The 24,401-nt window shown below is 34.9% G+C and overlaps 1 protein-coding gene across 2 annotated transcripts in view; it reads right to left on the bottom strand.

Annotated features, from left to right (window-relative positions):
• Window positions 1–24,401, bottom strand: part of HMGCLL1 (3-hydroxymethyl-3-methylglutaryl-CoA lyase like 1) — a 143,879-nt gene that overhangs the window by 61,077 nt on the left and 58,401 nt on the right. For both annotated transcript variants that reach the window (XM_004267774.3, XM_049716248.1), the window contains 3 exons: window positions 15,074–15,169; window positions 12,744–12,892; window positions 2,031–2,094 (listed from right to left, as the gene is read on the bottom strand). In XM_004267774.3, coding sequence (XP_004267822.1) covers window positions 2,031–2,094; window positions 12,744–12,892; window positions 15,074–15,169 — 309 coding nt within the window. The remainder of the gene's footprint in view (window positions 1–2,030; window positions 2,095–12,743; window positions 12,893–15,073; window positions 15,170–24,401) is intronic.

Raw genomic sequence — 24,401 nt, 5'->3', positions numbered from 1 at the left:
GCTGACTTAAGGAAGGGAAGTTTTCACATGGAAGAGGCTTGAACATGTTCGAGTATCAGTAGGAAGGGCTCTGCAGTTGCATATACAGGGGAGTAAGCGACAGGAAGGGCTAGAGGCTTCAACAGAGGGAACACAGTCTGCAAGAGTCATTTTGGAAAGGAGACAGGGAGTTGTTCCACACAGGGTAGTGTGGAACAGAAGACCAGGTAAGGTCGCTGGTCATGAATTCCTAATGCTTCCAATCTGCCTGTTCCAGGATTCTCTTCAGCAACACCCTGGATATTATGGAGCAGGAATGCAGAGCCTGAGACTGTGTGTGGTCTGTCCAGAGGTGGCACAAGCCAGAAGGAAGAAAAGCAAGGGGTGGGTGTATAGGCAGAGTTGGATTCAGGTTTTGTGGAGTCTGAAGTTATACTATTTTGGAAATGTTCTTTAAGAAGAGAATACATAAGGACTTCCCTGGGAGCGCAGTGGTTAAGAATCCACCTGCCAATTCAGGGGACACGGGTTCGATCCCTGGTCCAGGAAGATCCCACATGCCACGGAGCACCTAAGCCCGTACACCACAACTACTGAGCCTGCGCTCTAGAGCCCATGAGCCACAACTACTGAGCCTGCGTGCTGCAGCTACTGAAGCCCGCATGCCTAGAGCCCGTGCTCTGCAACAAGAGAAGCCACTGCAATGAGAAGCCCGTGCACCGCAATGAAAAATAGCCCCTGCTCGCTGCAACTAGAGAAAGCCCGTGTGCAGCAACAAAGACCCAACACAGCCAATAAATAAATAAATAAATAAATAAAAATTAAAAAAAATAATAAAAACAGTAAACTGATTTTTAAAAAAGGGATATATAGTTGTGAATACAAATTAATAACAGAGCCTTAGAAGGGTCCCATGCCAGCGAAGGACTGCAAAATTTCAGCGTCATAAAGATGCAAACTGTTATACATAGGATGGATAAACAACAAGGTCCTACTGTATAGCACAGGGAACTATATTCAATATCCTATGATAAACCATATGGAAAAGAACATGAAAAAGAATACATATGTATAACTGAGTAACTTTGCTGTATAGCAGAAATTAAATGCAACATTGTAAATCAACTACACTTCAATAAAATTTTTTAAATATTTAATTTTCATTATTTTATAGTATTGATATATCTGCCTCTGTGGGCAATTGTCTTGCTTAATTAATAGATGATGGTATATCTCTCACTGGAAACATCTGCAGTTCAAATGAATACACAAAACAGGAATTGCTTTAGCCAAACCAAAGTTTATCCTGTCAAAAGTTCGATATTCTAACAATCCCATCTTCACTGCTTCAGCACCACATCCCTAAACTTATAAAAATTAACCTTAACAGCAGTGCACAAGAATATGCTATTTCATATACAAATGAGTTTCTGGGTCTAATATAATTTCAAAGACAAGCATTTTGTATTCATTGGTATCAATTAAGAAAAAGGAACAGGAAGTAGAAAATGAACTTCAATAAGTAGGTCCTTAATGACTATAATAAATTGCTGTAAAATTGCTCTGGAATAATAGCAACTTGAATCTCAGCAGAAAGAGCTATAGAATCTCAAAGGAACAAAAACATGGAAGCAGTATGTACTCTGATACAAATGCCAAAATACGCAGGAGACAACAAAGGGACACTACCTGAGCAACCAAGGCAAAGTTTGAGTATATGTGCAAAAACCGCCCCAGAATTCTGATAGAAAGTAGAAAGGTTGCTCAATATGTTCTATTCACATAAAAACAAATCAGGTGTTTTTATTCCCTCAAACTTTGGACACCCATATGATAAGAATCAAATGTTAACTCTGGACAGTAATAGGCACTATCTAAGTCCTTAGTGTTAAAATAAAACTATTATCTAAGTGATCTAATAAATGCCTCCCAGTCCATGGTTCTCCTTGGTCTAGTTGTGCAAATGCAAAAAACATTAGGAAAAACAGCCCACTTTTTAAAATAATACACATCATTTTACCATGAACCAGAAAACCAGGCGTATATCTTACTTCTGTTACTTTCTGCGGTGTGATGTTTCCTTCATATGGACAGCCCAGGGCACAGGATACATACCTAAATTTAAAATACAGAGCCATATAAATATGCATCTGATGGATAAGCCGTTTCCTAATTTCCATTTTATAAAAATGAAGAAATAGCCAAAGAGTCATCAAGAAAATTTATTTTACTCTATTCCTTCATTATTATTCTCAGACCAAACAAAAACAATTGGAAACATTTTCAATTTAACTCACATTTTAGTTTTTCTAATAATTACAATTTGATATACATTATTGGATGGCAGATGGGAATAAGACAAGTGTTCATCTCGTGAGATTGCTTAAACTATAGCAATACGTGAACATTCAAAGCAGAAAATACCAGTGAAATATATTGTTTTATTTCAATAAGTATATACATTCAACTGTTAAATATCCAGGTCTTTGGAATCATATAGAAAGCATGTAGATGACAAACTGAATTTCTCTCTTCATTTCCATCTGGCTGTTCTGGCCTCACGTAGATACAGTCATTAATCACCCCCAAACTCCCAGAACTGATCACAACCTCAAAGTTCACCTTGTTTATCTCTCATGGGTGTACCTAAAAATCATCCCCAACAGAAGAGTGTCTAGTCTATGTTTAAAAGGCTCCAAATAAAGATATTCCGTAAGCTTCTTCAACAATTTAATATAAAAAGTCAAGCCTTTCTTGCAAGGATGATGATACATTTCCATCTTAAAGTATGAAACTAGAAAAAAGCCTCTTTTAGCTATTTTCAGCTCAACACCAATCCCATTTTATTAAAGTTTTCTCAGAGATTTTACAACACTTGTATTAAAATAATGCACCATGTGTCTGATCATCAGGAATGAAGCAATTCACATGGGGGAGAGAGGGGTTGTGGGGAAGAAGGCTGGAAACAGTGTTCTTTGAGCCAGAATATGAAAGGCTTTAGATAGCAAGCCCTTGAATACTGTGCCATGGAGCTGAAATTTTGAGATCCCTGAAAATTATTTTGAGACATTCGTATGACAAGATCAGGTTTGTTTTCCAGAAATGCAACTCTTCATAAATTCTGGAAGTGGGTACCAAAGATGGAGGCAAAAACATGAGCAAAGATGATCCCATGTTTCCTTGATTCAATGTATATATATATGTAACTGAATCACTTGGCTGTACAGCAGAAATTAACACAACATTATAAATCAACTATACCTCAATTTAAAAAACAATGCTGTCAATTGGAAGATACACTAATTTCACAACAGGTTTTGGGGTAAAAACATGAAATATAGATTCAATAATTCAATACATATTCATTGATCTTAAAGATATAACCAAATTTCAAAAGTATTAAAATGTGAATAAAAATTGGGTTTTGGAATTAAAATAACTAAGCAGCTCCATAAGCTGGGCAAGCAGTTATGAGGACAGAGAAGGAGAAAAAGAGGATAAAGTCAAGTAAAATTTGAAAGCCTATGCTGGACAGGAAACCCATCTCTCTGCTCTTTCAATCACTATAATTTAAGCTTAATATTCAAATGATTTGTATAAATTTACTCAAGATATGCAGAAAAGAAAATGTTCTTATGTGAACATAGTACTGGAGAAGGTGGCAAGGGATGAAAAAGGATTTTCTTTTTTTTTTAATATCTTTATTGGAGTATAATTGCTTTACAATGGTGTGTTAGTTTTTGCTTTATAACAAAGTGAATCAGTTACACATATACATATGTTTCCATATCTCTTCCCTCTTGCATCTCCCTCCCTCCCACCCTCCCTTTCCCAGCCCTCTAAGTGGTCACAAAGCACCGAGCTGATCTCCCTGTGCTATGTGGCTGCTTCCCACTAGCTATCTATCAATTCAGGTACAATGATGATAATGTGTTGAAAAGAGAAGTACGTTTATTCTGAACCCCAAATATCTAGATGTGATTAAAAAGAAAGTCCAAGCTATTCATTTACATGCAATCCCTCTAAATGCAAAAACAAGCAAAAGAAACCCAACAAATGTAAGACAATATAAAACAAACAAACCTCTCTAGCATTCTCTTAACTGAAAAGTAACAACCTGGCTATAGCTGCCCCTTTATGTCATGACCCTAACTCTCTCCATGTGCATTTTCACTCACTAGAGTTTTCCCTCTGAGTCCTTCCCTGGTCTATGGTTGGCCTGGTCTTCATTCTCCACTGCATGTTATCTTCATATGTTCTTCTCCACCCTTCTTTAACCTATTCACATGTGGGGCTACTTTCTGCAAAGTGAATGCAATGGTTCTTAACTGTGCTCATTAACTGTATTTTAACACTCGAAAACAGAGGTTGGCAAGCTAAGTCCCAGAGGCCAAATCCTGCTCATGGCTCTTTTGCAAATAAAAAATTTATTGGAACAAAGCCATGCCCATCTGTTTACCTATATTCCATGGATATTTTGCATTATACCAGCAGAATAGTAGTTGCATCAAAGACCATCTGACCCACAAAACCTAAAATATTACTATCTGGCTCTTTACACAAAAAGCTTGCCAACCACTTGTAAAAAGTGAGGGATTTTTGTGAGTGTGAAATGGCCTCCCTCATGATGAGAATAGGCTACCACGTCTGCTTTGACTGGTGGCAGAAGTCAGTTTCTAGACCTCTGCACTTCTCTGACAATCTATTACAATGCTTCTCAATCTTGACTGTACAGAATCACCTAGGGAGCTTAAAAAACAAAACAGACACTGGTGGGTAGGACACACTCCAAACCAATTAAATCAGAAACTCAGGGAATAGAATCTAACCACTAATTATTTTAAAATAATTTTTAAAGTTCCATTAAGCTGCCAAAATTGAAAACCACTCAACTATTAGCAATACTTCCTCACCTGGATTGTTGGATTGACACCCTTATGTAAAAGTGATGTTACACAGCCATGAGAGTATCTAATCTCAGGGATTTCCTCACTGCTACCCCACAGCATCTATCTTTGATTGGACCCACAGCATTCACGACATTTATCCATATTGAATTGGCTGGTGGTTGATTTCTTATAGACCTATTCCAAATAGTTTCTACTCTGCTGAAGCCCTGACCTGCAACCTCTCCATTTCTTTTTTCTTTTCATTCCTTCTTTCTGGCTCAATGTCCATTTTATTGAACTTTAGTAATTTTTTCAGCAAGGATAGACTTTTGCAGACTACTTTGTCAACAAATGGTTTTATTTCACTTTTATCAATGTGTAATAGTTTGGCTAGGTATGGAACTCTAGGTTGACAGCGTTTTTTTTTTTGCCATTTTGAACATATTATTTCACTATTTCTCATCTCAGTTTTTGCTGATGAGAATTTTTCTAATGATAATTCCTTTATTTTTATAGTAATTTTTTCTCTACTGCTTTAGAATTATGTTTATACCTAATATTCTACATTTTATAATGAGTATGTCAGGACTTGTTATACTTCTTCAATATTAACATTAATACTTTTGTTCTCTTCTAGAAAATCATCAAAGTACTAGTTCATCAAAATATCTATTTTCCCTGTTTTCTCCTTCTGGGAATTCTATTAGGCATTCTCTCTTAATTTCACTTTCAAAATTTCTATTATCTTTCTGTGTTTCATGATTGAAGTTTCCTCAAATTCTACTTCCAGACCACTAATCCTCTCTTCAACTGTAATCTGCTGTTCAATGCAATTATTGTTTTTATTTAACACATGTATTTTTCATTTCCATTTCTTTTCCTTAAATCTTCATTCATTTTTCCATAAAGACCTGTTCTTTTATTATGTTCTTCCTTTGCCTTTATAAATAGGTTAAGCATTAATTTACAATATCCTTTTCAAATTATTCTATGTCTTTCTTTTCAGTGAAAATTCTCCTGCTTTTTCTTTTTCTTCTGCTTATTTTTCTTAGGATAGTTTGTTTCCTCATGTGGCCTGTAATTTTTACCATTAGTGCCTTTTCATGGTGATTTCAGTTTCTGTAGAAGGTCCTGAAGTGACAGTCCTGAGTTATTTTAATGTTCCTATAAAGGATATTTAATTTCCTTTTTCTCTTGCCTTGCAGACTTTACCAGTTCCCAGGCAAATGCCTACCTTCATTTCTCAATTTGGGTTTCCACAATACTCATATGTCATAAATCCACAACCCATAACACTGGCACGTATTTCAGTGACTTTGCACTGGCAAGGAAGTGTTTCCAGGCTCCAAGAACACTCAGTTCCAAATCCAGTCTTAGAAGAACACCTATCTTTTCCCATATAGATTTTAAAATCCCTTTTCCAAGCCACCAGGGATTATATCTGGAATAGATACCCCCGTGTGTTAGTGGCATCAGCCTGCATCCTTACCACACTTTCTTTGATGAAATCTGAGGACTTTCTTTTCTTTTCTGAGCTTGGCTATATGTTTTATAAGTTGTTATATTTATGTGTCTGTAGTGGGAACAGAAAAGGGAGTCTCTGTATCAGCTCAGTCCCCTATAGTCTCTTTTCCAGCAACAAATTCCCAATATTCTTATGAACATTACAAATCGATTGCTTGACACATTCACATGGCATATGAAGCTCAGTAGATCCAAAATGATGCTCATTCCTGTTTTCCCCACATTTGCCATTAAAAAAAAAAAAGATACAGTCATTTTCAGCCACAAAATCACTTGAAGGTCAGCTTTGAGAACACGTTCATTAACCAGCATTGGCTGGTTCTTCCCTCCAGGCTCTAGAGCATATGAGCTCTGCCAGCGCCAGCCCACATGGACAGAACAGTACCCAAGCCCCTCCCCAGGATGGTCACAGACGTCACCTAAGTGCCCTCCTTGCCTCTAGTCTCACACCACTCCCTCATTTGCACTCCAATATCTGTTGCCAAAATAATATTCCTAGAGCATATTTTTACACTCTGAAAATCCTTAATGGCTTGCCATTGTCTACTGAATAAACTTGATATTCAAATTCAGCAATTTGTGAAGCCTCATCTTTCTACCTCTCTTGCATTTCACGGCCTCAAAAGCTCTTATTACAGTAAATATAAACTTCTCCCTCTTATCCAAACATTTCTGGAGATTTCTCTTCACTATGCCTTTGCTCTTTGTAGATTTCCTACCCTGCCTGAGGAGGCCATCATTTCTGATTATGTTTCCACATTTTTACCCATTTTTAATGATTTCACTTTATTGACACCTCCATGAAGGCTTCTACAAATAACTCCAGAGAAATTTAATACAGTCTTAATTTGAACTTTCATAGGATTTATCTGCATGTCTCTTCAAGTACTTGGCTTTTTTGACCATATAATAATTATCTCTATACATATTACTTCCCCAGTCTGCTGGGAACTCTTCGAAGTTAGGCTTTTTTTTCATTTTCATTATTACACATAGCATCACAAGAGAGCATAGTATATAAAACAATATTTCTTGAATGAATTAATGCAAAAATATGTTAGTAAATATGTCATTTTAACCTTCTGAATAATTTCCTATGAAATTCCTAATCTTTACAATCAACGTATAGCCAGATTCAGGTTCTTAACATTCTAAATTCTGTAGTCAGAGATGACAGCACATATTTGGGAGTTCAGACTTGGAACCATGTTTTAAACATTACGTAGGATGACAGGGTAATACAAGAACACCAACCATATTAAAGCCAATTGTACTAAAATTACAATAAACTCTGGATAGAAATGTGAGTTGTTTTATTTTTATTTGTGCTTGCTGAGGCCATTTCTCAATATTATGCAAAATCATGATAAAAGATAAAACAGAAGCATTCAAGTTTTTAACAACTTTACCTAGCAGAACTGAATCATGAAAAATAACCTACAGTTAGGCCTTACTCAGGTCTACCTTCCCACAATTAGCCCATGTTCCTCAAATCATCCTGACATAAAGGAACCAAAAGATTGAGTAAAAGCCTTCAATAAATATCACAAACACTTGGAGTGTAGTCAACCACTGCTATCCTCAGAAGAGAAAAACAATGCCAAGGGTGATGAGATGAGATGACATGTAATGTCAATTAAAGGTAATTAAGACATTTAAATATAGGAACAACTATGATGAACCCATGAAGAATATATCAACCTACAAACAATATAAAATAGCATTGCATTATTAACAAGCCACTTATAAATAAAGTTGAAAGCCTATCATGCACTTATCTCTGTGGATGATATAAGAGATAATGACCTTCCCTTGGTCTCAAAAAGCAATTCTGCTAAAATTCTCCTTTTGCTCTAAAATGCAAATTTCACGCGAAATGACAAAACACATTCTTTGCTCAAAAGCTGTACATGAAGGCTATTTAGATGTGACTTCACAAACACAACTTACACATATTAACTGTAGCTGGGTATGTGTTATCTGGCAGACAGCCGTGACAGAATAATATGTGAGGCTAAAATAAGTTGAACTCAAACAAAACATATGTACAAAAGAAAATAGTTTTAACAGATGTCTCACTATTAGAGTTTCATGTGCCATATTTTGGTAGATGATGATTTGAATTGCTCTTCCACACCAATGCAAAGGCCTCAGTTTAACAGTAGAAATTGGAAAGAAACTTTGACCAATAAACTGTCCACTTATAGGAAGATGGTGCCATATATGCAAGTGAGTTCCACTGGGACAGATTACCTGATGGAACACATTTGCTTCATCAATGAGAAGCACTGCCTGCCAGTCACTGTGTCTTTAAAACACTAAGCCCTAAACAAGGAGGCTCATTATCTTACTCAAGAAGGCTGCTATTTCTGGATCAGGATCCATAATGACATTTTGCATGAGGCAGGGGAAGGATAGAAAATACATGTTCACACAACCTAGATGGTTTGGTTAACAAACAAGTAGGCTGCAAATTCTTGAAGAAACGTGTACAAATTCTTGAAGAAACGTGTACAAATTCTCTCTCCAAGGGAAATCCAGTGAAAGCTGAACATTTTGAGAAAGAACACTGAGCCCTGACTTCACAGCTGTTAGAAATGGTTGCCATTTTAAAGGCTAGAAATTATATACAGTTAGGCAACCAGTCAAAAATAACTAAGCACAGGAAGAATTTCCTAACATTGAGGGTCTTTCCTCAAAGAAATTGGTCACTGATATAAATGATACAGAATTTTATTTTATTTTTATTTTATTCAGAAGCATTTAAAAACCGATTGGGTTTTCATTGGTTTTGTATAAGAAGAAAGTAGGTGATGAAGGTGACAGTAGGTGAAGAGCTATATAAAATATGCACCTTAGACTCATTATGGTTCTATGAAACCCTGATTCCATGTCTCCTCCAAAATATCTATTAATATTAATCACATTGCAATATTAATCATATTGCAAAACATTATCGCATCCTAAAACTGTCTTTGTTTTTCCATACCTAAATGTTATCTGTGGCTGTCTATATTAGTTTAATCGCTAATTTGCTTTTTATTCTTCCTTCTCATTATTTTGTATGTCTACTTTTTCTGGGAATTTGAGAATAAATTCAGCATTGACAGTTCATGGTGAAATATTTTTGCAATTTGTATTTTTTTTAACAGTGGGTGAATAATTTTGTTTGGCTCCTAAAAATGTTATCAGTTGACTTCTTTCAACATTCAGTAGGCTCAGACTTTCAGGAAGTTAATCATGGATCAGATCATTCTAGGCCATTTTATAGAAGAGGCCTAAGATGTTATCATGTAAAAGCACATTGCTTTGATATGCACACCTGCTGACTTTGTGAATTTATAACATGTTTATAAGCATCTAATAATGAAATGAATAAGGCACCTTAGAGATAGTTTCCTTTCTAAATTAATATTTTCACAAGAAGAGTGAGCATGTGATTCTTGTGACATCATTAAAGAGAAGCTGATACTCACTTCAAACAAAAAGGAATAAAACCTGAATGCCTGAATTGGGATTGACATATATACACTGATGTGTATAAAATTGATGACTAATAAGGACCTACTGTATAAAAAAAAATAAACTTAAATTTAAAAATTAAACAACAAAAAAAAGAAAAAAAATCTGAATGCCTTATATGATAGATGAGAACACTACTTCATATCAGAGGGATTTCAATTTTAAACAGATTTTGACAAACCAAAATGCTTCAAGTTTTTAACTTGGTAATTCTTTCAATAAATGCCATTGATAAAAGGAAAGAAAGTGATTAAATTTATAACAGGCTTCTATTTTTCTCTGTCTTTTTAATGTTTTAAAAATTAAACAAATAAGAGAAAAATAACCTACATTTTTTAAACATATGTGAAATACACATTAAAGAATGAAGTCCAAATTGTAGACATTTCATTGCTCTCTAACATACACTGTATGTGCAGCAGTAGTTAGCTGACTCTGCATTTTATGTCAATGATCTGGCACCATGTCTTTCCCCAATGTGTCCCATATGTTACATAAAGTTCAGAGCATGTATAAAAACGTGTACATAGGCATATGTATGTGTGTGTTTCTGGGAGGGGAGGAAACAAACAATAGCCTTCATAATTTTAATAAAAGCTGCTATTTAGAACATATGAAACTTTACTGTTTTTATAGAAGCTTAAATGGCTTTAGTGAGCCTTTATAAAATGTGTCCTGCCTCATGGCCTTTAAATCTGACAGCAGCTGGCGATATACATTTTCTGGATGATGGTCCATGTTGATGCAGCTGTTGCCATAGTAACACTGGCTGGAGCATCTACTTCAGGTTCAACTAGTTGAGCATGGCTCTTTCCCTTAAATGAGTACCAATGACCTATGACTTTTAATAATGAGTACCTACCATCTAGATTGCCAGTGAAAATAAAATCTAATTTAAACTCTGTAAAAGTTTGGGAGAGAAGATAATTTTCAACTGCACAAATAGTGAACTCATATCCATCCATCCGAAGGCATAGTTCTAAAAATGACTAGTGTTTCAGAAAATTGAGGGCTTGTTCTCCAAAGGAAGGAATTCTGCATTGGAAAACATACATCTGTCTACAGTATAACTACAATAAGTCTCTGATGTACTTTCACTGATTTCATTTGGCTGTGGGTGAGTTCTCGTCCATCTGCACTTCTGTACTCTTCTTATCAAAACCTGAAAAACTTCTTAGGTTGTAGCATGGTTAGAAGTTTCTTTATTGATAGGACAATATTAGATGTTCAGCAATCAGTATTAAAGGGGAGTTAGGGTTTCTATTAGCCTTATTAAGTTACCTATTCTATTTTATAAAAACTAAAATGATAAAATTTGTTATTATATAATTTTTTCACATCCATCTTTCAACATTTAAAAAAAAACACTTCCCATTTGAAGCATAAGCTTACATGTACCTGACTTCTTAGAGTTTTGTGTTTTTTCAACTTTCCAATGTGAATTACTTTACTCCACATTTAAACATAAATTGAAATAGAAGAACAGCATCTTCATTTTTTCCTTTCCTTTAGAGGGAAGAGAGACAAAGCAACTTATGTATGTTTGAATTTAGAAACTTAAAGGACATCTCTCCTTTTTGATGGTGGTTATGTAACTTTTGCCTTAAGAACAGACATCCTTTATTTTCTGTCTATGGAAATACATTATCTTGGTTTTTAAACTTTCTTGCATGCCCTCTGAATGTTATGTATGCATGTCAGTTACAAAAATATCTTTATATATTTAAAAAGTCATGTTGGAAATTTATTAAGGAGAAAGGAAAAATAAGTTAAAAAAAAAGGAAGCAAACCAACAAGATAGCTAACTATGGTGTAATCTAATTCTACTTGCTCTCCAAATGACCTTGGTTGAATTCCAATCCTTTTCTAATCCAGTCACTCCAAATTGGATCCACTTGTCTTTCTTATTAATGACTGAATCTTTCTTGCCACTATGAACTTTGTTTACTTCAACCATAGGGAATACAACCGGCATCTAAGCCCAGTGACAGCACTCAGCCTTCTGTTACAAACACTATGCATTTTAATTTATGAAGATGATACAGCATGTTTATCATATCTCCATAATTATAAAAATAGAAAATTAACTAATGTCTGAGAAACAACTTCTTTCTTAAGTAAAGCGAATTTATTATACATTTCACAGACATGGGCCTGAGTATAGAGCCTGTTTGCACTAGATGCTCCCCTGCTGTCCTGGAAGCAGACAAGAACCAAACCAGTTTCCTCTCTCTTCTCCTTCCCCAAATAATTTTGCTTTGGGGGTCACACAGAGAAAACCTGGAAGTCAGCTGTTAAGGGGAGGCTGAATGGGTGGAATGATGGGCCCAGCGCCCCAGTGCAGTTCTCAATTTTACATTTTACATAATCTATTGAATTTCTGTACAATATATTCTTTGAAGAAAAAGCATGGTTCTTTAAAAAATTTAAAAATTTGGAAACCACATTAGATGATTCCTTTCCAAATGCTACTATGAGTTCATAACAATCTATCCGTTTACACTAGGCTGAGATCCAAAAATGGCTGCATTTGGATAATTTGGAATTAATAAAATGAGTAACAATGTCAGTTGCGATGTAGGTCCCTCTGACCTCAAATGCATGACAACATAAGGGCTAGATACGCCCTCATAAATTATCAGCTGATATTAATGAGGTAGTTATAGTAATAAGTATATAATCATGGCCCTGATCACATAAGATCAGGGTATAAATAAGATACCCTATGTATATTATTATATGTCATAAAACAATGTCTAGATAGTTCATAAAGAGCTTTAACAGTTGATGTTAATGACCTAAATAGAATTTGTGGGATTTCATAAGTACCCTCGTGTTGGAATATTCATGTGTCTTGCAGACTTAACGACCTCCTCAAACTTCTCCATACTTTCTTCAATAGCACAGTTAATATTCTTCTTGCTAAAGGGTTCAGAGGCAGCACCAAAAACGGAGATCTCAGTGGCTCCAGCAGCAACCTGAAAAATACAAATCAAAGGCCAAAGCTAGTAATTCCAAAACATAAACAAGAGCAGCAGAAGCAATGTTAACTACTCTATAAAAGAATACTTGAATTCTTTAACATTCTGCTTAAAATTTTAAATTAGATTTTTCTCAACTTGCTGCATACGCACTTTTGAAATGTAAAAATATTTTATGATAGCACAATAATTCCACAAACTACAACACTCATAAATCACAGAATATACAATGATGCTGTTCCAATTTAATTTTGCCTTTCCTAAAAGTTATCCTCAGCAATATTTTAACCGTAATTATGGAAAATACTAGCACCACAATGAAATCTCTTGATATCTATGGAAAACTTTATTTTTACTTAATTATTAAAATTGAGGCTAGTAAATGCTTTCTGTTTTTCTTCTCTTCTTACCATCCAACAGAAAAATATTTTTCCAAGTCATCATTTAGATTTTGCTCCAAATTTTCTCCCTATCTCTTAACCTCACTTCCACTGTTTCATACCTTGACTGTGACAACCAAACTCTTGCATGTCTTAAGACCTTAATCCTCTTGCAAGTCTTCAAATCCAAAATGTCGACCTAATCAATTCTCCCTTTTGCCCCTTTGGCCATCTTCTCTCCTCCCTCCAGGCTTCCCAGTGCTTGTTTTCAATGTCAAGCCTCCTAGTTTTCCAGCTGGATTTTTAAGACTTTCTATTAATATATCTCTAGCACTGTGCCTAGATTCCCCTTTCTCTATGATACCCTATTAATACATTAAGAAAAAAAATTCTGTCATCTCTCCTCCAACATTTTTTAAAAAATACTGGTTTCCACTCTTCCATCCAAAATAAATTTTTAACCTTTAAAATTAAAATTTTGTGGATAAACAAGTTCCTACTGTATAGCACAGGGAGCTATATTCAGTATCTTATGATAAACCATAATGGAAAAGAATATTAAAAAAGAACGTATATATATATATATATATATATATATAACTGAATCACTTGGCTGTACAGCAGAAATTAACACAACATTGTAAATCAACCATACTTCACTTAAAAATTTTTTTTTTAATTTAACTAAATTAAAGTACTATTGAACACCTACTGTATGCTGGTGTTGTATTTTGCATGCCCTATTTCTAATCCACAAACAATTTTGTAAATGAAGTATTATTATGGCAATTTTACAGATGAGAAAACTGTGGCTCCAAGAGGCTAAAACACTAAGAGGAGGTCCCAAGGCTAGTAAAAGTTCTGGGGCCATGTTTCAAACACAGGCTTGCCTGACTCCCAAGCCAAAGTTTCTCCTATTACTTTCTATGCTACCCTGAGGGTGTACTCTCATATCTTTCTCAAGGTGGTTACATTCCCTACTTCTTTAGGACCGGATGACAGCAATATTTATAATTTCTTAAAATGTCTCTGTCTTTCTTTACAATGTGATAAAATTTGTATTAATTCAAATAAAAGTGGTTTCACAAGATACACTAATAGGTGATACACCAACTAGCACCCACAATTTCAACTTCATGCAACCCAGTCACAAATACAAAAATGAAAAATATCCATTAATACCAAAAATAGCTGCTGCTCAACTTTTACAATAAAGCCATGTAAGCATAACACCTCAAGCCTTTACTTAAAACTACACTGATTCTTCTAGTATGTGAAATTATGAAAGCTTCTCGGCATATAAATTCCCAAGGCACATAGGATTGGAAGAAACAAACCGGAAGACAAATAAGGAAAGTTGGTAGAGGCAATTCCAAAGACAGTGATTAGCACCATGTAGAGGGCGGGAACAACAGCAACCTCAGAAAAAGTAACAAAAATAATTATCCACTACAATAACATTAATAATTATAATATCGTATTGGGAAATCTTTGTTATATTTTGTATTCCTTGTTTAAGTGGCGAGCACAAAATATACTTTCAAAAGAATTTCATCAAAATGGGTAATTGTATTTCTATGTTTTAATTCTTGAACGGTTAGACTGGAAGAGCCATTATGTGGAGCATTTTAGTCCCAAAAATGCCACAAGGTCACTGATCTCCATGTACCTGTATTACGGGTATTAGTGATAGTATTTATGCAGGATAACGAGGGAGTCATATCACACCAATTTAACTTTGAAAAGATCTTTACAACAAGAAGCATATCAGTTTTAGAAAGATTAGTAGCACACTTACAGCACGGTGGAAACCCTGAAGATTAGGAGTAAGGACAGGATATCGAATTCCTGGATATTGACGAATGCCCTTCATCACTTCAGTGTGATCTGCCATCTTAAATACATAATAGTTATATAGAGATATGGGACTTGGAATATTCTATCAATCATGTTTTTAGTTTTTCAGGAGGTTATAATAATACAGGCAATTATATTCTATCAATTCATGTTTGAAATAGCAAAACCATGCCAGATAAGTAGTTCTCAATGTCATAAATACATAATAACCAGATCTGGGTGTAACGTCCTCACATAACAGGGTCTGTTTAAGTGACTGATTACAGACAGACAGGAATTCTGAACTCCGGTGTTTTCACTTGACTGATCTTTATTCTCTTCCTTTCATTTTATGGTCAAGACTCCAATACCCCTGATAGTGGGAAGAGTTTGAAAGGCCATAGGCTGTGCATTTACCTTCCACATGAAAATTTTATGTCCAAATAATTTTTAACATATGAAATTTTACAATATTTAGTAAAGTGTAAATTACACATATCCATTAGAAGAATTTAACAAGTTTGAGACCTTAGTATATTATTGGTTTTAGTTAGTAACAGTCATACTGCTTTATGTAGTTCTATCCTTGAGTTACTATTTGTTCTTATAACGTGAACAAATAAATACAATGGAGCACACAGCAGGAAACTTATCCTACAAAGACTTCATTTTGTATATTTTCTATGAATCTATTAAAAAAAAGCCAACTTTGAATTAAAATATCAAATTTACCAGTTTGCTACGAAGTCTATAATTTAGCCTCCTAGAGCAATAACTGATGATCAAATCCCATAATCATCACATAGAGAAATTACCATTGACATAACCATGAGCTTTGCATATTGAAGAATAATAAATTATGGCATGAACAATAAATATAAGGAATAATATATAAACAATGAAAAGTATACAAAATGAACATGGAGAAAGCTGTAAAAACATGCACCAAACCAAACTTTGTATCTTCAGTATGGGAACGGTTGAGGGAAGACTTGTTTTTTCTCTATATACCTTGACTTGTTAAAATAAGCATGTATTGTTTTTAATTTAAAAGGAAATAAAAGTAAATTAGAGTATAAATGCTTTTATTAGCATAGCTACACATTTTTTTTTAATGTGAAATGTTACAATATTTACTCTTACTGGTCCATTAGTCTTATTGACTCTGAGTTAAATGCCCATAGAATTCAATTTAATACTTTCAATGATTATTATTTGGAATAATTAAATGAATTTTTAAATACATTTTAAATTTAAAATTAAATACTTAAGATGCAAAAAAGCACTTCCCACTGACTGCCATCATGCCTTGTTGACATTTAAGCCTTCATGTTTCATTCACTCCAAACACATTTAATTCTGTCTAAAATGTGATTCTTGTTCACTTATTTCTTAGAGATCACAGCCACCATTGCCCACCCCATAGCTGCATCCTTCACAAAGACCATCCACCACAGACATCTATGATGCATAAAAGCCAAAGCTTATTTTATTCTAAGCCTATTTCACTTTAACCCAGAGGTTTATTGAACATCAATTGTGTCCAAAGCCCTATGCTAGGCCCTGTGGGAAATATAAACACTGGAAAGTAACGTCCTTGCACTGAGCAATTTGCAATATAGTTGGGGAGATCAAAGAGATGCACTAGGAAAGTTAACAATTCAAAAAAATATACTGGTTGTGAACAAGAGCACAGTTTATAAGAGCTCAGAATGGGGAAAGGTTGGCAGGGCCTATACTAATCTAGGAACGTTTAAAAGAGTATATGGGATGAGAACTACAGTCCCTAATATGACATAATGACAGTTTTTAAAATGGCCACAGCAGTATTTCCAATCCCACATGTTCTTCCAAAACCTCACCGATCTCCATCAAGAAGTGGATGCTATTTATCATCCACTTGAACCTAGGCAGGCTTGTGACTGCTCCAACCAATAGAGCACAGCAAAAATAATGCCATGTGAATGATGAGGCTAGCTTATGAAAAAGGATGGAGCTTCTATATGGCTTTCTCCTTGAGGGGAGCCACCATGGGAAAGTCAGCTGATCTGCTCTGAGAAAAACTAGCTCCTGCAGAGCAGCCACAGGAAGAGGCCCACATGGAGAGTCCCACGTGAAGAGGAGGTGAGCCCCCGGCCAACAGTCAACACTAATCCTAATCCTAAACTTAACCCTAACCGTAACCCTAACCCTAACCCTTAAACTTGTGATTGAAGGAGCTCCAGGTGATTCAGCCTGAGGCCCCAGACTCTGTGTACCAGAGACAACTTTGCTCCTGTACCCTGTTCAAATTCTGACCCTAAGATTTGATGAGCATGTCAAATGTTTATTGACACCACTAAAGTCTCAGATAATTCATTACAAAGCCATAAAGGCTGAAACACTGAAAAATCAATAGGGTTGGAAAAGAGGAAGAGGTGGGTGTAGCAGTAGGAATACACTATCCAGCTAGAAAAGATTACTGGCAAACAATCAAGAAATAGATTATAAATTAAGACAGGGGGCCACACACTTTGATGTGTCTTGAGTTAGGTTCACGTTATTCTAAAAATTCAGGATTTATTGTGAAGACAATAGACAGTCATGAAGAGTGGGTGCTGAATTAGCAAGGGAAGACTGGGATAGATGCAGTATTTTAGAACGATTAACTTGGGAGAGGTGCAGAGGTGCAGTCAAGAGAAAAGAGAGGCAATTCTCAGGCAATGGTGAGGATGAAGCTTGTGACAAGTTCCACTGCACTGAAATGGCACTGGGAATGGAAGTACCAGAGAAAAATTAATAGGACACAGTGGCTGGTAGTATAAGGAAGGTGACTTTACTCAAAAATGTAATCCTCACTCTTTTATAACTTCTTTTAAAAATAGTTAACATTTGTGCAGATTTCAACATAGTTCTTGATTATATATCCAGTTTGTGTCTGAGGCTAGAGTGTGAGCTCTGTCTCTCTGTCTCTGTCTCTCTGTGTCTCTCTCTCACACACATATATATGCAAACATGCACTCACAAATTATCATAAAAAATTTAGAGCACTTATTCCTAATTTCAATCAGAAAGACAAGTAAAGTTACTGCTAGTTTTAGGACATTGTAATGAAATCTAAAACACTCTTACTAGAGAATAATGTTCATTGATATTACTAATACTTATGTCTAACTAAACACAGTATGTTTATTTATGAGACACATTTACATTAACATGATAACAGAAATCAATAAAGAGTGCTTCTCAAACCAATATGCAGTTAGAGAATAAGGTGTGGCAGTGCATCACAGCATGAAGGAGACAAGACAAATTTTAATCTTCAAGAAATATAGGCCATATTAACCTGTAAGTGACTATTTCACTCTATATGTAGTTTAACAAAAATCTTCAATCATTATGTAGAAATTTATGTAATTAAACTGTGACTTAATAGATATTTCAATCAGCAGAACTAGAAAATAAGCAGAGATGACAGTAACCAAATTCCCAGGTCATGAAAGCTAAACTTTGATAATCATTGAAATTAATGAAATTATGATAAATACATTAATTAGAATCCAACAAATCAGAACATTTTCCTTTTTAAAAACAGCCACACTATAATGAGGTCATTTAAGACATAATAGTATTCTGGCTAAATTTGGTCAATAAAGACAATTATGTAAAGAGCTTTAGGAAATCATGATAGGATATAATTTTATTACAGTGAATAAAGTAGAGCAGGTTTCAATTAAAGGTATAAAATCCTTGCTTTACTTTATTTTTTTACTCAGAGAGTTTATATTATACTTCAATCTGATGTTATTTTAATGTCTAAAGTCTAACTATTAGTCAAACAATAATAGAACTATTCCTTTACAGTACTATTTTGACATCTTAACAAAATCTTTCTACATCTGGTTTGAATTAACATATTTTTAAGATTTTGCTGTAACTTTTCATTTAAGATCATAAAAATTCCCATTATTTGGTTAGTAACAGGATTTGCCATCATCTGGCCACGGTGTGGGAATGGCCATACCTACCTAGCCAATCAAACAGGCTATACCATGGTGAATCAATTGTTCTAGGTATCCAAATTTTGATATGGATTCAAATAGTCACAATAATTGTGCAATAATTTGCAAGCATCTTAAAGATATGCAAAGCATCACAAAAATTAGAATGTAATTTTTAGAGCTTTTATTTAGAGCTTTTATTTTACTTGCTACTAACTCTATCATGGGGTGATTATATTTGGACACTCCACATTACACATATTTAGACATTTTACTAATACTTTGTCATTATCTGAATATAATAATCTCTCCTAAATATTTATGCTTTCAATGTGTTCTCCAGACAACAGCAGTGGCTAAAATATTGTTTAAGCATTGTTAAATGCTCATCCGAATTCCCTGAGATTATTGGAATTTCAAAATAATGCATATGAGTATATATTTTACAAATAGACTATAAAATTTGTCATTGGTGGATACAAAAGCTAATTTTAAAATATCGTGAGACCTTAAAAATGGACTTTTTAAATGCCCTTCAATGTTTGAATATTGACTCATTTCAACATTTTATACACTTACAATATATCTAACATTATGGCATTAAAAAATGATGCAGAGGCAGTCCATATACATATAATACACAGGCTAGTGGTGGGAAATGTGTGTATGTGTGTGTGTGTACATACCAAAAATACAAAATAATACAAATGCCATGTGATCTGAAGTTCTATGAAGCAGGTAAGGAAGTATTTTTCTTGGCAACCTAAAGTAGAATAATGACAAATATTTAAGCTAACCCTTATCTAGGCCAAATGTAAATAACTCAGGGGCATGTTTTTTAAAGGAGCAAAATATTCATAGAGTTTAATGGAGTAAGACTGCATAAAGTGTGAAATTATTTAAAAATAGTCATAAAGCACAACTATTCATATATTATATATGCAAATATAATTTCTATGATAAATTATACTCTAGTATACTATAAAAGGAAAGGGTTTAATAAGCCCAAACTTAAAACATAATTGTTGATTAAAATTCTTCTGATAATTATGGAGATATTCTATAGAAATTAATTTTTAAATTCATACCCTTCTTTCATTTTCAAGTCCAATGAAATGAAAAGTAAAAGTATCTATACCCTTTACCTCTCTTCTGAATAACAGTTGATAGAGAAAACAAAATATTCATTGAGTAAATTTTGTTCAGTTCCAACTGAATATATGTTGTGTGAGATGTTCATTTAGAATCTAATCACTGATGAACTTTTTTTTTTCCTTTTCCCAGAACAAGTATAATTACAAAGATATCACATTGTACAGGTCACTAAGTTCCAGAGGTGCATTTACCATAATTTTTTTTATGTGAAAGTCTCACAGACGTGTATGTCACATAAAACTTTTTCCTTTATGATTTTAACTCAGTAAGAGTGAGTCAATAAGGAGAATGCAAACTTCCTGAGAGGAGTTGAGTTGTTTTGCATCACCACAGAAATTATTCAATACATCATCGTGGCTCTGGTGAGGCAACTGTATTGTGTGATGGAGTAGAATTACTCAGAGTTGAAGTTAGCACTGTTTTTAAATGGCAAATGTGTTTTGAGTAGAATCTAAAATCCAGGTAAGATACTCCATCTTTTTTTTTTTTTTTTTTTTTTTTGTGGTACTTGGGCCTCTCACTGTTGTTGCCTCTCCCGTTGCGGAGCACAGGCTCCAGACGCGCAGGCTCAGCGGCCATGGCTCACGGGCCCAGCCGCTCCGCGGCATGTGGGATCTTCCCGGACCGGGACACGAACCCGTGTCCCCTGCATCGGCAGGCGGACTCTCAACCACTGCGCCACCAGGGAAACCCTCTTCAAACATTTTTAACCACCCAATGAGAGGGACAGTTTCTGTAGAAGAAGAAGTAGACAGAGATGGAAAGGATGAGGAGAATCACCCAGTGAATGGGGGAGAAGGGACGGGACCCTGTCTGACTGTAAAGCACACTCTCTAATTCCTCTTTGTTAAGCACATCCTCCATATTGTCTAAATATCTTCAAAAATCTCTAACTTTTGTAAATTTTACTGAAACACATGACCAGGTGAGCACATTGCTAGGGCCCCATCCAGGGTCTTGGGAGGAAACTATACAAATATTTTGTGGTAATTTTTCTGCCTGTATCGTATATTGAGGTTCTAAATAAAGTTTCATCCAGGGTGAAAAAAGTTCCATTGATCAAAGAAAAATAATAACATTTCGGAGACTCCAAGCCTGGTTGAAATTTCCTACCTCGCTCTTAGTTATATCATCAAGATAGTTAAGAATCTATCTGAAATAAAGATCTATGGTGTCTATAGTACTTCTTTTCCTTACCATTTGAGTTCAGTTTGGCATGTCTTATTCTTGGTATATATCCATAATATTTCTGGGTATATGTATTTTTATAAAGTCTCTGCTAAATAAACCATCTTAAATTTTGCCAGGAAATAGATTTATCCTCATGGACCTATAACCCTCACTAATACACTGTGTTGAATAATTTTTTTAAAATATATTTGAAGGATTTTTTTACCCCACCATCACCCAGGACAGCATTCAGATCTCTTCAAAATGAGCAGACAATATCAGAAGGTGTTTGCATACTATCTCCACTGGCTAGATGATATCTCATTTATGGTAATACTTTTCCTTATGCAGCAGGAAGGATGGATACAGGACGTGTCATTTCTTCAACACATGCCACAGATTACTATACAAATGTAAATAATGTGGTTTCAGAACCTATAACTCAAAACTCAATTTGAGCAGTAACTCCTCTTAAAGGTACACATTCGTAAATTCAGCCATGAGAAAAAAAATGGGACTAAGCACCCTTCCTGACAGCCATAAGTGAAAACGCTCTACCCAGCCATGAATAGCTTATAGCCTGGGTACTCCAACCCTGTCTCATTCACAGACTCTTTCCACAAACCCCATATATCTTAGCCTCAGTAGCACAGAGGAAATCTTGGTCTGCTTGACGAAGTAAGACAGTTTTAATAAATCACAGTCTTACAATAATAAACACAGGAAATCTCTGGAAAATTGAACATCTAGTTTTTTTTTTTTTTCTACCCAGTACCGTCTTGGCTGCCACTGCTAAAATGGTCTGACACCATACTCACAAAACTTCTTAAGTCCAGAAGCCTAAAAACTAATTTGGGCTGTGTATAATTTCCTGTGCTTCCTTATTCAACATTACCTTTGTGTTCTAAGGCCCTCTGTACCGCCCTCTATTGGAAGGAATGTGCAGGCTTCTCAGGAGTGACCCAAGCAAGTAGCATACATGACCCACACTCTTTTACTGTGAAACCTGCAAGCCATTTTCATCATAATCTATTAATGTCTACAAATATTCATTTTTAAATTATAAAATAAACGCAATCTACCCAATGGATTTGTGGGTTATACACTAGGAGACCAATGTTCCAGACAGAGAAACCAGAGTCATCTTATTCAATAACATTTCCCGTTTCCTAAGGCAAACATAACAAATATGCATTAGTGATTCTTTGTTCGGGTCAATGCCTTTGGTGACCACCCTCCTGGTCGTCCCATGTCAAAACAATCATGTTCCCAACATGACTCTGAAGTAGGGGCAAGAAGTCTCAAAGCTCCCAGTATAATTTTCTTTCCGTTCAACTGTGTTGCCTCTCATATATCATGCCTTTGTGTTTGTTAATAACACTGTCAACAGTGTTATTTCTCATGCATGGGAGCAGAAGTGACTTTTAAAATACTGTGTCTAATTGTATTCATTCTCGATGACTGTAAATGGACTTTCCCCTCTATACTTACACTTCCTTCTGGAAGCCCCCCTGCCCACAGTGGAGAGCTGCGCTGGTGAGCAGAGGGGAAGCTTGGGAGGTTTGAGGCAGACCATCTCACTGGCAATAAGAGAGCGCTGTAGCAAAAAAGTTCTTGTTATGCTGGCAAGCAATGCAGTCACAATAGCCTGTAAGATCTAACTGCAATGATTTGACATCGTATGGCTCTGAAGAGCTCTGTCTGGCTAAGCACTACAGAAGACAAAACTTGAAAAGCCTGGACAGACAACCTCTTAAAGATAAACTGTTGAACATATTTGGATTCCTAGGTTCTATTTTATGACAGCTCATTTACAGATATTCACTTGATTTTATAACCCCATTATATGAGTCAATTTTTTTTTTAGTGATTTCATTCTTATTACCCATTTTAACTTTACAATTGGATCATTATACAGATATTGCTATCAACCACACATTATTCAATTTTTGATTACAAAAAAGAATTCAATGCAGTGTTTAACAGAGACACAATAAAAGCAGTGAATAGGTGAATAAATGAATGGAAAGAATCCAAGGCATAAAGGATGAAAATACTTTGCCAAATCATATCAGAAATAAGTAAGAGTCAGGTCTCAGATTTTCTGTCGGAAAATGTGTATGTTGTTATTTCTAACCAGATACAATGATGTCACTGAAAGCTCAGGAAACCTACAACCTGGAGGACTTGTGAAGAAATAACTATTTTGGGACTACTAAGAAATATGTTTCTCACTATATACTATAAGCTGAATTCAATACATGATGCATCAGTCTTGACTAAGAACAGTGTTAAAATTTCTTGATAGTCCCACATCACAGCAGTACAAGGTCTGGAGTAAGTAGTATTAACGCTCTCAAGTTGTTAGTGTGAATTTGCTTCAATATGTTGATATTTCAAAGAGTACTTAATTTAGTTTATAAAGCAAACAGGAATGTGAGTGCCTAGAACAATTAAAGCAGCTCAGTTTTAAACTCTGAACTTTTGCCTTTACAAATTTGAAGTTATCCAAGATATTTATAAAATGAACAGCATTCTTCAAAAGAATGTCCTATACATTGACGATGAACAAATAGCTAAAATTCATAGATGTTACAAAATATTCTATTATTCTAAAAATATAATTCCAATCAGCCTTTAATTTGATAAATTGGATATTCAGGATAAATGAATTTGGATAAAAATTTTTAAGTATAAGAATGTAAATGTTTTATATTTACTCTAAGTGAATAATATACATTTGTATTCCTTTTATTTTATCAAATATGGAAGAAGTGAAATGTTAGCATATATATGTCTCATTAATGTGTCAGTTTGAAATATAAAACTAACCTATTGCTTAATATTATTTTTGGAATGTAATATTACTTTTAGCATTCAGATTTATCTAATTTCCAATGTTTACTATTCCATATGACTCCTAGAGAACTTTCCAGCAATTTAACCAGGCAATATTAGATCAGTGTGCATGTAGTGTGTGTGTAT

Source organism: Orcinus orca, chromosome 10 (assembly GCF_937001465.1).
Source record: "Orcinus orca chromosome 10, mOrcOrc1.1, whole genome shotgun sequence".
Taxonomy (NCBI): Eukaryota; Metazoa; Chordata; class Mammalia; order Artiodactyla; family Delphinidae; genus Orcinus; species Orcinus orca.
This window is presented reverse-complemented; position numbering and strand designations above follow the sequence as displayed.